The sequence below is a fragment of the Bos mutus genome, chromosome 18 (assembly GCF_027580195.1).
Source record: "Bos mutus isolate GX-2022 chromosome 18, NWIPB_WYAK_1.1, whole genome shotgun sequence".
NCBI lineage: Eukaryota > Metazoa > Chordata > Mammalia > Artiodactyla > Bovidae > Bos > Bos mutus.
Window position 1 is genome coordinate 43683254 of NC_091634.1, and position 12939 is coordinate 43696192.

General features: G+C 51.8%; 1 protein-coding gene and 1 pseudogene across 1 annotated transcript in view; one reads left to right on the plus strand and one right to left on the minus strand.

Moving 5' to 3' along the window:
• Positions 1–6198, minus strand: part of NKD1 (NKD inhibitor of WNT signaling pathway 1) — a 95495-nt gene extending 89297 nt beyond the window's left edge. Inside the window, exons 1-3 of the mRNA XM_005902636.3 lie at positions 5993–6198; positions 5829–5861; positions 5039–5172 (exon numbers count right to left, since the gene is read on the minus strand). Coding sequence (XP_005902698.1) covers positions 5039–5172; positions 5829–5861; positions 5993–6017 — 192 coding nt within the window. The 5' untranslated portion in view covers positions 6018–6198. The remainder of the gene's footprint in view (positions 1–5038; positions 5173–5828; positions 5862–5992) is intronic.
• Positions 6199–12066: 5868 nt separating this feature from the next.
• On the plus strand, positions 12067–12568 carry LOC102266207 (protein transport protein Sec61 subunit beta pseudogene; annotated as a pseudogene).
• Positions 12569–12939: the final 371 nt, after the last annotated feature.

A 12939-nucleotide genomic window follows, 5' to 3' on the forward strand; every position in this document is an offset into this window, starting at 1 on the left:
TGAACAGCTGAGAGTCTGGAAGAAAAGGCCAAATTACAGTCTGTCATTTATTCCTGCTTTCAGCTTTACCTGGACGGAGTAGGAAGAGGCAGTGATGGTGACCTAAACCATCTTCATTCATTCTTCATTCATTCACTGAGCAAATTTATCATGAGAGCCCACCGCATGCTCTGGGACTGCCACAAGGAAGACGGATTCCTCAGGAGGTGATTCTTCCTTTGCTGACTGTTCAGCCTTGTTGCTTTAAGGCCTCAGAGGAACAGTCTGGCCCCTGAGCCCAGTGCCCAAGCTTCCTGGTATGAGGAGGAATACGCTCTCTCCAGTCATCACCCGCATTATCGCCTCACTCTGACACCCCCACGGGGCGAGGGGATTAAACATTCCCCAAGTCTAGAAGTTTGTGGGACATACTGTGGTTGTCTCCTGGTTTAGCTTCCCACTGCGTTTACGACAGACTGCACAAGGTGTGAATGTAGAGTGTCTATTCCTGAGCTTGAGGGAAAGCACACACATAACAGCCTGACTCGGGGAACCAGAGTCCTTCTCAAAAACAAAAAGGTTTGTAGGGAGGATAAGACACTCCTCGAAGCCTCTACAAGAGACCCCGTCACAGAGATGCATTAATGTATCCAGAATGACACCCTTGCCCACTTTCCACCATTCTGAGGGACCCAGACCTACCGGAAACCAGAAGCTCCCCCCAGCACTCTGCCTAGCTCCAGCTTGCCCCTGCTCTCCTCCCCACCCCCCACGGGTCCAGAAAGCTGCCAGGTGGGGCTATGAAGCTGGCCTGGGTGCCACAGGCAGAGGGCACTCTCCATGGAGAACTCAAAGAAGTCAGTGAGTGGAAGCCCAAACGCCTCCTCTAGCCTCAAAGCAAATCATCTTTTAATTGTGAAACACCAAATATTTAATTTATGCTCTACCTCAAATGTCAAGTCCACCTCCCGGCACATAGCTTTGAAACCACGTAAGGAGGCCTAACACTTTCCATATGGTGAAGACATGGGGCCTTTTAATTGTGCCAACTGGTATCATTCAAGGGTAATTCCCCTGGAATCCAGCACTCAGGCAGCAGCTGGGCCGGCCTCCAATCTCATCACCCAGCCCCATACGTCCCTGCAGGCTCCCACCATGCCTGCGCCCTCCCAATCTCCCCCAAATATCAAAATGCACGAGGTGCCCCTAATCAAATTACCAAAGCGCCTGGCAGCCACCTTTGATCCAGAGGCAGGCTTGCCTGCACCAAAGTGCTCAGCCTGTTTTCTTCAGGCGACTTTGCCATAAAAGAACAAAAGGACCAAACTGCGGGTTGGGGGAGGGGATGGTCTTAAATCCAGAGGTCAGCGTGCATATATGCACACGCATGTGCACGCTACAGGAGGGTTCACAGACACGCAGATTCTGCTTCTCCAAGTGTTCTCCTATCAATGTCTCCTATCAATATCTGTGTCCATTTACTCCATCTACTAAGCTTGTTAATTTTACCCATTATATCTTCCAGATCTAACATTTCCAATTGCTTTTCTTTTGTTAATGCCTGTTGCTGCTTCATGCTTCTAATATCATCCTTTATCTCTGAGATTATTATGCTTACTTTAATGTCTAATTATCTAGCACACAGTTGCCTGGCATACAAATTGTTCATGTGTCATTCATCTTCTACAGAACTCATACAGCTTGCATGTCTCCTTATTTTTCTCCTCAGAGCTCATATTCCCTTGAAGCTCATCATGTACCACTAAAAGGGCAGATGTCTTAACCTGTGTCCCTCCTCTGGTTTCATAATCTGGGCCCCCATCTCCACCTTCCCAGGGCCTCAGGAACCTGCCAGGCTTTCCCCAGGTTCTACACTTTATGAAAAGTTACCTGCCAAAACTCTGCCAGAGATGAGCAGGTTATTACACCCGTTTTGCAGATGAGCTCATTAAGGTACACAAAGGTAAAATGGTTTATACAAGGTGACAAGCTATTGTGGCTGAGACTGACCTCATTTATTCATTTATTTTTTGGAAGGGTAGGCATGGGTTAATTGCCGATGAGGTCACCCTCTCACATCCCAAGATCTTGCATGAAACTAAGACCCACCTTAAACGTTTACTAAGCTACTCAGACCCCCTCAGGGAGGAAGAGGGCAAGCAGGGGCCCCTCACGCTTCTGCCTGCCTCACCCCAAAGTGCTCGGCAGCTGGCCAGCATGCCACCTCTTAGGAATGAGTAAGTGCGACCCCCTTCAGGCGGATGCTCTGGTGCGGGAAAGTACTAGTAAGTACTCCAGAAAGGGAGAAAACCAGAGTCCACACCAGCTGGCTGGCAATTTTACAGGGTTATGAGGAGGATTAAGACAATGTAAGCAAAATGCTTGACACACATGGGTGCTTAATAAATAGTAGTTATCTTTGCAATAATAATACTGCTGGTTGGATGAGCCAGGAATGTGTCCCCAGCTGCCTTGGTGAAAGGCTGGGTGATGGAGTAGAGACAGAAGCCATTCCCAGGACAGGGACAGGTCTGGGGCGGGGGGTGGGGGTGAAGCTCTGCCAGCGCTTGGAACGAAGCACACTTCAGAGCCCACACCCTCCTACATCCCGATGAGATAACGGAAGAACCCAGAGCCACCCTTTCCGTGCCCCTAGAACTCACGGAGACTAAACAGACCGGGGGTTGCCTACTGCCATCCCGTTTAATATCTCAAAGTTAAACTGGGGGTATTCTTTCTCATTCACAATTTTGACCAGTTGTACTTAACATTTTTCTCAGAATCGACTTCAGACTGTTTCAATTTAGCTTCATCCTAAGCAATAATATCCATGAAATCAAGGGTTTGATGTCCCAGCTATTTTATTTTTTTCTGGTAAAAAGAAAAAAAATGTAACTGTTAAGATAAAAACTATTCCTCTAAGTACTACTTGAAATCACCTCGCAGGCACCCACAGGACAGCCCCACACCTTGGGCTCACCCTGGCTTCTCCCGAGGCCAACTCCACCGCTGCAGGCTCAGGAATGAGGCCAGCAGTGGGGGGAAGCCGGGAGTCCGGGTCCCAGTCACCAAGCACGACTCCCAAGGAGGCAGAGTTTCTCTCTTCTGAATATCCTGGATGGCAGGGCCCACCCTCCACCACCCAACATATGTCACACTGATGGCTCTCGGGCTCACATCTTCAAAAGTGCTTTGAACAAACACTAATGACCCCTCAGCATTTCTCTGCGAGAGGGGGCTGGGAAAGGAGGGGGCAGGCCCCATCCCATACTGTCCTCAGCTGGGGGAAGAAACCAGGCAACAAAATTCCCGTGACTTCACCAAAGCCACAGACTTAAGCTGGGGCCCCCTCTCCCCCCTCCCCCATTTTCCCCAATGGCAACTTTTACTGGCTCACATCCCTCTTGCTGGGAACACTACTATTTAATTAAAAACGACAGACTTTTGTTTTCCTCTCCTTCCTTCCTCCTCCCTCCCATCCTCCAGGATTGGATGCCAAGGAGACCCACCAAAAACATGCGGGTAACATTTGTTATGGCTTTGAAGATAAAAGTCAATTGAAGTAAGCCCTCGCTGTATTTCAAGTTTCCCCTAAAGCATGGAGCAAGCTGCCTGGCAGTTTAGGAAAGAAAAAAAAAAAGGACTGCAAATAAATGTCATTCTGCAGGAATACTTTGTAAAAATAAACAGGCTGAAAAAACCCAAAACTTGATTAATGGAAATCCACTCAGTTGGCCTCTGTCTTGAGCTGCAAAATGCATTTGTTCATATGGCTAAATCGGATCATTTTCATTGGGCTTTAAATAAATAAGGAGATCAAAAACTAGAAATGGTGGGGGGAAGAAAGGGAAGTTTGTACTTCTGTTTTTAAAGGGCCCTAACTGCAGTGCCCCCTCCCCCCACCCAGCGCTGGCCTTTCCTAGGGGACAGTAGCTTCAATTCTAACCTAACCAACAGATGAAAAGAAATGCGGAGGAGAAGTCCCCCTGCTCAGCAGTGACAGTGTAGGAGGGGATGGGGGAGCTTCCTCTAGATGCAGGGGTTATTTCATACATGCACAAGTCAACTATCCACAGGCTCACCTCCTGCAACTGACTACACTCAGTCCAGGTTCCACGACCCTAACACACAGACATACACACACACACACACACACTCACACACATCTGAAAACTCCACTGGCCCCTCCCCAGCCTATGAACAAGACCAAAGGACTAACCAGACCTGAAACTCAGTCTGTTCCCCTCTAAGTTTAAGAAAAAAAATTAAATGTCACATCAAAAAGTTGATTCATCCTTTGATACTTGGCTTGCTCGAGTTCCACGCAGACCATCTGAAAGACCTGTGCAGAGTTCCAGAGCCCATAGGACATCTGTGAACACCAGTCCCAGGCCAGGAGCTGCGGCTGGACTCACTCACTCCCCTGTCACATCTATTGCTCCCCTAGGAACAAATCCAGCCACAGGGACTCACTGGGTTAAGGCTGGGGTGGGCCAGACTAGAGCACAATGAGGCCCTCTCTCTCCTTGTGCACCAAGCCAAGGGGTCTCCCAGATCTCAGTACCCCCCAAGTTCTGCCCCCACCCAGATCACTGCCTGCTCTACTGGGACTCCAAGGCAGTTGGCACTGATGAATGCCACAGACACTTGGAACACATTCGGAGGGCAGCACAGTCCTGCCTTTCACCCAGACACCCCCAACCGCCTTCCCTCTTCCCTAGCCCAACTCCAAATCCACCTTTGAATGCTGGCCACAGAAACAAGGAAGAAATCAGAGCAAGTCCCCGAATCCCTCCAGCACAGACAAGTTCCCCATCAACTGGCCCACCTCACCTAGGACCTTTCCCCCCAGGCAGCCCTCTGCTCCCCAACTGGCCCTTCCATATGTGTCACCAGGAAGGTTCCCCGAGGCAGGGGGTGTGTAGGGTGATGTTGGTGGGGCAGGGGCACCTAAGGGATTTCTCGGCTTATAAGTTGTGCCAAGAGATGCTAAAAGTTGGCTGGGGGGTGTATGGAGACCCATCTCTGAGGTTGAAAGGGAGATAAGTGGGGATCGTACCCGAGCTCCTCTGCCAACAGTGCCCGCTGCCCGCAGCTGTCGGGGTCCCGAGCTGCCACCCGGGCAGCGCTGCCTCCCGATCCACTCCTCGATGCCTTTCCGAGCCCAGGCGGCGCTCACAGCGAAGCTGTCACCTGGAGCGGGGACGACATGAAGCCCCTGAGTCTGGCCCCTAGGCTCAAAGTTACCCGAGAGAAGAGAGAAAGAGTGGGCGAGGCAGAGGCAGCAAGGGACCAGGATGGTGCTGAGAGCTGCGCACGATCCTGAGAGAGGGACGCAGGTAATCAGGAGAAGGGGGTTCTCCAAGCGAAGCCCCGAGAGCAGGGACCTCGAGGCGAGCCAAGAGGGACACGTCTGGGGATCAGGAGAGCGAGCGCCAGAGGCCAGGACTGCGGAGAGGAGGGACAGACACGGGGTGAGGAGAAGAGGGGAACTGAGGGTCAGGAGAAGGGACGCAGGAGCCAAGATCTCGGAGGGGGGCTGACGACCAAAAAGAGAGGAGGCAGGCTCTTGGTGAAGGGGCGGCAGTGAGCGCGGAATCGGGGTACCGTAGGGGAGGGGTTGAAGGTCAGAAGAGAAAGTACTGGATAGCGGGGAGCGGGTAGGTGGGGCAGAGAGGGGGACACAAAGTGTGCTCCAAGGAGAGGGTTTGTGGGACTGGTGGCTGGAGTAACGGGTGCGGGTGGCCCTGGTAATCAGATCCGCGGATTAGGCCATTCCGCTGCCGTCCGCGGTGCTTCCCCGTCTAGCCCCCACCCTCCTCCCCGGTCCGTGCCCCGCACGCCCCTACCTTCCGGGCTCTCCCTGCGCTTGCACACGGCGGCTGCAGGCACAACGCGCGCGGCGGCGGCGGCGGCGGCGGGAGCCGGAAAGAAAGGAGAGGCAGAGAGTTAGCAATCGCGGGGACGAGGGCGGCGGGGGCCAGGGGGCCGGCGCGCGGGCGGGGACACTGACCCGGCTTGGAGTGAAGTTTCCCCATGCTGGGGGAGCGGCTGGAGGGGGCGTCCCTAAGCCATGCGCCCGGCCGGCGGGCCCTGAAGGCTCGCCGCGCCTTGTCTCGCTCCCCTCCTCCTGAAGCAGCCCCGGAGCTGAGCGGAGCCCGAGGAAGCGCCGGGACTTGCTCCTGCCGCTGTTGCCGCGGCCGGACTGACGCCCGGGCGAGCCGAGCCCCCAGCCCGCCGCCGCGGCCCGCGCCTCCCCGCGCGCCCATTGGCCGGGCGCGGCGCATCAAAGGCGAGGCGGACCGCCGAGGGGGCGGGCTGGGGGCGGGGCCGGAGCACTGGGGGCGGGGCGTGGAGAAGGGCTTAGGGCTGGACACAGCGCCCCGCTCCAGGCTTCGGTCTTTGACCCGGGCCGGCGGCTGGGGACCCGGGACTGGGGACTAGAGGTGGGGTTGGGTGGTGGAGGGAGGCGGAGGAGCTCTGGTCAGTAGGAATATTGGGACAGACACCCTCTTGGGTTCTGCCCGCTGTAGAACAACTGCTCCTCTCACAACGCTGCTCACGGCGCTGTGTGTTCCCTGCGCTCGATTTTTCCTGGAAGCGGACTGAATTCTGCGGCTCCACTTTACAGGTGATGAAACTGAGATCGGAGACGAGATGCTGCTCGGAGCGCCCGCGAGCGCTTTGCCCTTTCCCAAGTCTTGCACGGTCGGACTTCGGCAGAAAATGTTCGCTATTCCCCGCCCAAAGCCCGCCCCGCTTCTCCTCCGAACCTCTCTCTAGGCTTCGATTTGGTTGTGCAGGAGAAGCCCCCATTGCGCCTCCGGCCAACTGTGGACCCAGCCAGCTCGCGGCGGCTACAAGTGTCCGAAAGCCGCAGGTTGCCAGCCAATCGCTCTGTCCTCTCCTCCCGGGCCCGTGGGTGCCCGCCGGGGGGTCGGGGCGCGCTGCCAGCTGTGCGGCCCGGAAGGGGGTAACCGCTGGGTCTTTGATCTTCCTGGGTTTCCGCTCCCCGCTGCAGTTCGCCAGACCCAAGGGCTTGTTTGTTTTGTCTGGGGAGGTCTCTGCGGAGGGGAGGGCGACATCAAGGGGTTCCACTCCACCTTTGTGGTTCTCAGAGAGCACGCCTGCTCTGCTGGGGACACTTGGGGCCTGTTAAGTTCGGCCTGGTGCTGGGCAGTCTGGGCGTGGGAAAAGAAAACCCTGTGCAAGGAGAGAAGAAAAGCGCTGCCCCTTGGACTGAGTTCTCTGTGTGAGCCTCCGTTTTACAGACTGTAAAACGGAGGCTCAATTCTGTCCTTTTTGCCAACTCCTTAGAGGGACACTGCCCAACAGAAAGATAATGTGAGCAACATAGGTAACTTAAAATTTTCTAGTAGCCACATTTTTTTTAAAGTAAAAAGCAACATTAACTAATTTTAATGTATTTTATTTAACCCAATAGATCAAAAATATTTCAATTTCAACGTATAATGAGATGTACATTCTCTGTTTTGCATTGTTTAAAATCTGGTATATTTTACACTCAGAGCATAACTCAACCCAGATGAGCCATACTGCAAGGGATCGATGGCCACAGGTGTTTGGGCATCACAACTCTGCAGCATCTACATGTCTCCGAAGGATATTGGGGACTGCGTGGCCCTCTAGAGTCATAAATCCCTTCATCCAACAGTATCTTACTTCCATCCTTCAAATTTGCTTTTTACATCCCCTTTTGCAGAGAAATGAAGGCTACTCTTATAAGCAGGTACACAGCAAGCTGTGTTCCATTTGAGGAGTGCTGGGACCACCACCCCCCCCAAAAAAATAGTTATTATTGTTCATTTTATATTGCATTTCTCTATACAGTACCTGGCACTTCCCAGGTGGCACCAGTGGTAAAGAACCCACTTGCCAATGAAGGAGTCATAAGAGACACGGGTTCAATCCCTGGGTCAGGAAGATCTCCTGGAGGAGGGCACAGCAATCCACTCCAGTACTCTTGCCTGGAGAATCCCATGGACAGAGGAGCCTGGCGGGCTACAGTCCATGGTGTCAGAAAGACTCGGAAATGACTGAAATGACTAAGCATGCATGAATACAGTATCTACTGTATGTCAGCCATTGTCTTAAGTCATGTATAACTCTTACAACCACTGTCTGATGCAGGTTCATACTTGTTTTATAAAAGAGGAAACCTACTAGGCTCAGAGTGGTGAAGTCACTTGCCCAAGGTCACACAGCTAGTCAGTGACCTGGTTAGGAACTGAGCCCAATCCTGTTGATTCCATTGCCCATGTTGTTTTTACATTGCCCATGTTGTCCCAACACTGTCCAAACTTAACATTCCAGCTGTGTGACAAGCACTGTTTCAGGCACTTAAGATACATTAGTGAAAAAAACAAAAAATCCCCACTCTCACGGAACTTGCACTCTACTGGAAGGAAGACTGAGAATAAACATAAAGAACAGGCAAATAGTACTCTAAGTTCACAGGCATCACCAGCTAGAGCAGTGGTTCTCAACTGAGGGCAGTTTTGCACTTTGGGGGGCATTTGGGATTGTTTGAAGGCATCTGGTAAGTAGACGCTAGGATTGCTGCTAAACATCCTAGAATGCACAGGACAGCCACCTGAAAGACTGATCCAGCCCCGAGTGTCAATAGTGCCAAAGTGAGAACCTCTGGGCAGCAGTGAGAATGAATGAGCAAAGCAGGGTGCCAGGGATCAGAAGTGAGAGGGAGGTGGGGGCTCTGCATGTCTGAATTCCAGTAGGAGCTTTCCTGCAGACCCCTCCGAAGGAAATGGAATTTGGTTGAGGGAGGAGGGATGCTGGATGTCTCTCTCACCCCCACCCCCCACTGGTGCCAGGGTGCACCTAAATCAAAGCAAAACTCGGAGCGGTCTTTCTCACAGTGCTCTGAAAGTTGGTTACTTCCTTAAACCGGTCATGGCTTTCTTCCTGCATGAGAAAAAAGTATCCCCTCATCCCCTTGGGAATTTCTTTTTACAGTTCAAAAAGAGATAAAAGCAAGAACTGAAACTCTGCAGTTACCAGCTTTGAGTCTTAAAGGAAGTAAATCCCAAATGTCCAGCCCAGACACAAAGCTCCCCCTCCACCTTCAGCCTGGCCCTTCCCAGCCCGGCAGGCGCCTGGGGCTTCACTGCTATGGGAACCATGACATCCCCACCCCCACCAACCTGGTCCTAGGGGGAGACACAAGAGAGGTGGGCCTGATGCTGAAACCTTAGGCTGTCCAGAGCTCTGAGGAGGGGTGCTCCAGAGGTCACCAGCCCACCATCCACCTGGGATGGCTATTCGCCCTTTGCTAGCTTCTGGCCCCATGACTTGCTGTCCTTTTATGTGTTTTAATAATTTATCTGGCCCACTTCTTGGGCTGTATACTTACAGTGACACATCTTTTTCTTTGAAGATTTCCCATCCTTTGAGGGAGGAGAATGGGGAAGGAAGGCAAGGAAGAGATAAGAGAGAGAGATTATAACAGAAACGGGTTTCATGGGGCTTGAGATTTAGCAAGGCTGGTTTAGGTGAAATCTGTTAGACATGGAGCTGGGAGGTTTAAACACACACACACACACACTCATCACCCTGGTTGGCTGTCCCATGCTTGTCCCCAAGTTAAGCCATCTGCTCTGGTCCCCTTCAAATGCCACTTCCTAGAAGAAGCCCTTCTTGGCCTTCCTGCCCGAAGAACTCTGACCACTCTGAAGAGTCAAGTTCCCCTCCCCACCTCTCTCCACTTAACACTCCTTTATTTTTTAAGGATGGAGCTAAATTTCCCTTCTGGAGTTAGGGCTCCTTGAGTTCTTGCCTGACTTGCATGTCTAGATGCAGTACCCAGCATTGCCCATAGGAGGTGCTCTATATGAAACTAGAGGACCCCACCCGGTTCCATCTCTACCTTGTGACATGTTGTGGTCAATAAGAGGGTGAGAGGGCTTCCAAGAATATGAGCTGGGATATATTAAAGAAAAAAAGAATGTCCAAATTTGGCTGGCTCCCCCTAGATCCCTGGAGTTGCTTCATGCCACAGCTGCCTGGTAAGTTTCAGCACTGTGTGTGTGTTAGTCATTCAGTCGTGTCCAACTCTTTTGCAACCCCGTGGACTATAGCCTACCAGGTTCCTCTTGTCCATGGATTCTCCAGGAAAGACTGGAGTGGGTTGCCATTTCCTTCTCCAAGGTATCTTCCCAACCCAGGGATCTAACCCAGGTCTCCTGCGTTGGCAGGCAGATTCTTTACTGTCTGAGCCACCAAGAAAGCCTGGTTTGGGTGAGAATAGGAAAGTTAAACTGTGCTGTATGGGGCATCCCTGGTGGCTCAGTGGTAAAGAATTCGCCTGTCAGGGCAGAAGACACAAGTTCAATCCCTGATCCAGGAAGATCCTACATGCTACAGGGCAGCTAAGCCCATGTGCCACAACTACCAAGCCTGTGCCCTAGAGCCCAGGAGCCACTGCTGCTGAGCCCGCATGCTGAAGCCCCGAGCCCTAGAGCCCGTGCTTCATAACAAGAGAAGCCACTGCATTGAGACGCCTGCACACCGCAACGAAGAGTAGCCCTCGCTCACACAACTAGAGAAAAGCCCACGCAGCAGCGAAGACCCAGCACAGCCAAAAATAAGTAAATAAATAAAATTTTTTAAAAAACTGTCCTACGTGAAAAAGTCACAGGAATTTTCAATATGGCAACCAGGAAAGAGAAGGAAAGAGTGACAAAGGAAACAGCATGAGGAGAAAGTGACAAATAAAAGGGCCCACGAAGGGGCAATCCAGTGAGGTAGGGACAGTCGATCCATTTTCAGGACAGTGAAGACTAAAACGTGATTGGCAGTTGTCACTTGCTCTGCTCCGTGCTGGAATTGCCCTTCATCCCTCCAAACCTCGGCAAAACCCTGACCACATCTCCAGGGTAATGGCGCAGGACAGAAGGAAGGAAGCAGAAAGATGGCCCAAACGTAGATCATCCATCCATAGGTCAACAGGCCACAGTCTTCAGAGTGGAGATGTTCATCAGGAGGGAAAGATGGGAGCAAGAGGGAGCCAGGAGGAACGCCGGCCCCAGCATCAGTCCTTGGAGGTGAGCGGAGGGGCATCTGGACCAGGGGTACTGTCCTCAAGCCACTCTATCCAGGTGTTAGAGGAGAGACCCCAAGGACAGATGCTGGCACCTAAATGTTGATAAAACTGAATTGAGTTTTTGTGCTGCTGACACCTCCTGGGTCAAGAGTGTTTCAGCAAGTTCAGAATGCAGGCATGCTAGGTGACCTTGGAGGAGGGAGAGAGACAGCCCAGCCTCAGCATGGCCTGCTCTCCTCCATTCCCTGCCTCTCTGCTCCTCTCCAGGCCCCTCTGAGAAGTCCTTCCAGCCTCACTACCACTCTGTCTACTTCCAGACTTCTTTCACAAAAGGGAGAAAGAAACTCCCATCTTATGAAGACTTTGTTTTTCAGTAACAATCTGGGCCTACTCCCCGTACTCAGTCTGCTCATCCAGAAGACAGAAAGAAGGGCCCAAGAGATCAGTCTTTCCCAAAAGGATGTCCATCGAACACCAGAATTATGAGATGCTCTTATTACATGAAAGAAAGAGCTCTGTGGGCCCTGCCTAGCAAAGGGAGACAAGTTCCTCTTCTGCAGAACTTGTCAGAACCTTCAGGGAGTGCCCCAGCTGTGTGAGTTTCTGAAAGGAGGGCATCCTAAGCAGTTTTTTTCAAACTCACTGGACTGGGGAACCCTTTCTGGGAGACACAAATGAAAATGAACATTCATGGGACAGTCTTTGGAAAATGCTAGACTTGGTGTCTTCTAAGGTTCCTTCCAATCAGAAATTCCAAGTGCTAAATCCAGGGACCTAGCCTAGAAGGGTGGCAGTAAGGAAAGTTCAGTGGGGATAGAGCCAGTGTGGGGAGGTTCCCTGAAAGAGTAGTCACGTGTGTTTAATGGTGTGCATTTAATGTATTTCAGAACATATGCATCCACCTCCACGCCTCTGAACAGTCAGATACCTACAACCCGTGAGAATTCATGTGGGGCTTCTTAAGGCCAAAGCTCGAGGCAAGACGGAAAAGCATTACTGTTGGCAGTTCACTTCGGCTCCCTGCCACCCTCCTGTCTTCAACATGCCTGGCCCGGCCCCCAGTGGCACTAACGTGGGCTCCTCAGGATGCTCTCCCAGCAAAGCAGTGGCGGCCCGGGCAGCGGGATCCACCGTCCGGCAGAGGAAGAATGCCAGCTGTGGAACAAGGAGCGCAGGCCGTACGACCTCAGCGGGCACTGGGGGGATGTGGCGATTCTACACAGAGGATTCACCAGGGCTCAAAGTGGGCCCTGTTCCAGTATTGGTTATGAGTCTTCTGTTCATCGCTTCTGTATTTATGTTGCACATTTGGGGCAAGTACACTCGTTCATAGATTCGGCTACATCCATCTGTCTGTCATCTGAAGAAGAAAGGAAAAAATCCCAACATATTTTGGACCAAAAACATAGTGATTTTCTGTTCATGAGGAACAAATTTTCTGCAAGCTTACTGTTTTACAGGGAACTTAATGAGAATTAAAGAATCGATTTTTTTTCTATGGCTAATAAACTTTTTAATTCATTTATAAAAAAAAAAAAAAAAGCATTACTGTTCCAAAGCTTGCAGTGTTTGCCTCCCTCACCTACCTTCCCTTCTAGTTTAGCCTCGCCCCCCTCTCCTGTTCCTCCACCACCATCACCTTTTCCTTCCATTTCACAGAGCACAGTTTCAGGGCGGCCCTGTTGCCATGTTGGTACACATGACCTCTTTACTCCTTGGCCACAGCTGATTGGATGCCTAACCCACGAGCTTGGCCAATTAGGATCTCTTTGCAGAATTTGACTAGCAAGGCCCAGGGTCTGGGGTCTGCTTGCTGGTGATCTCTGAAGCTGAAGGGCTCTGTAGTTTCCGTAGCTCCAGGGACTGGAGCAGCTGCTTAG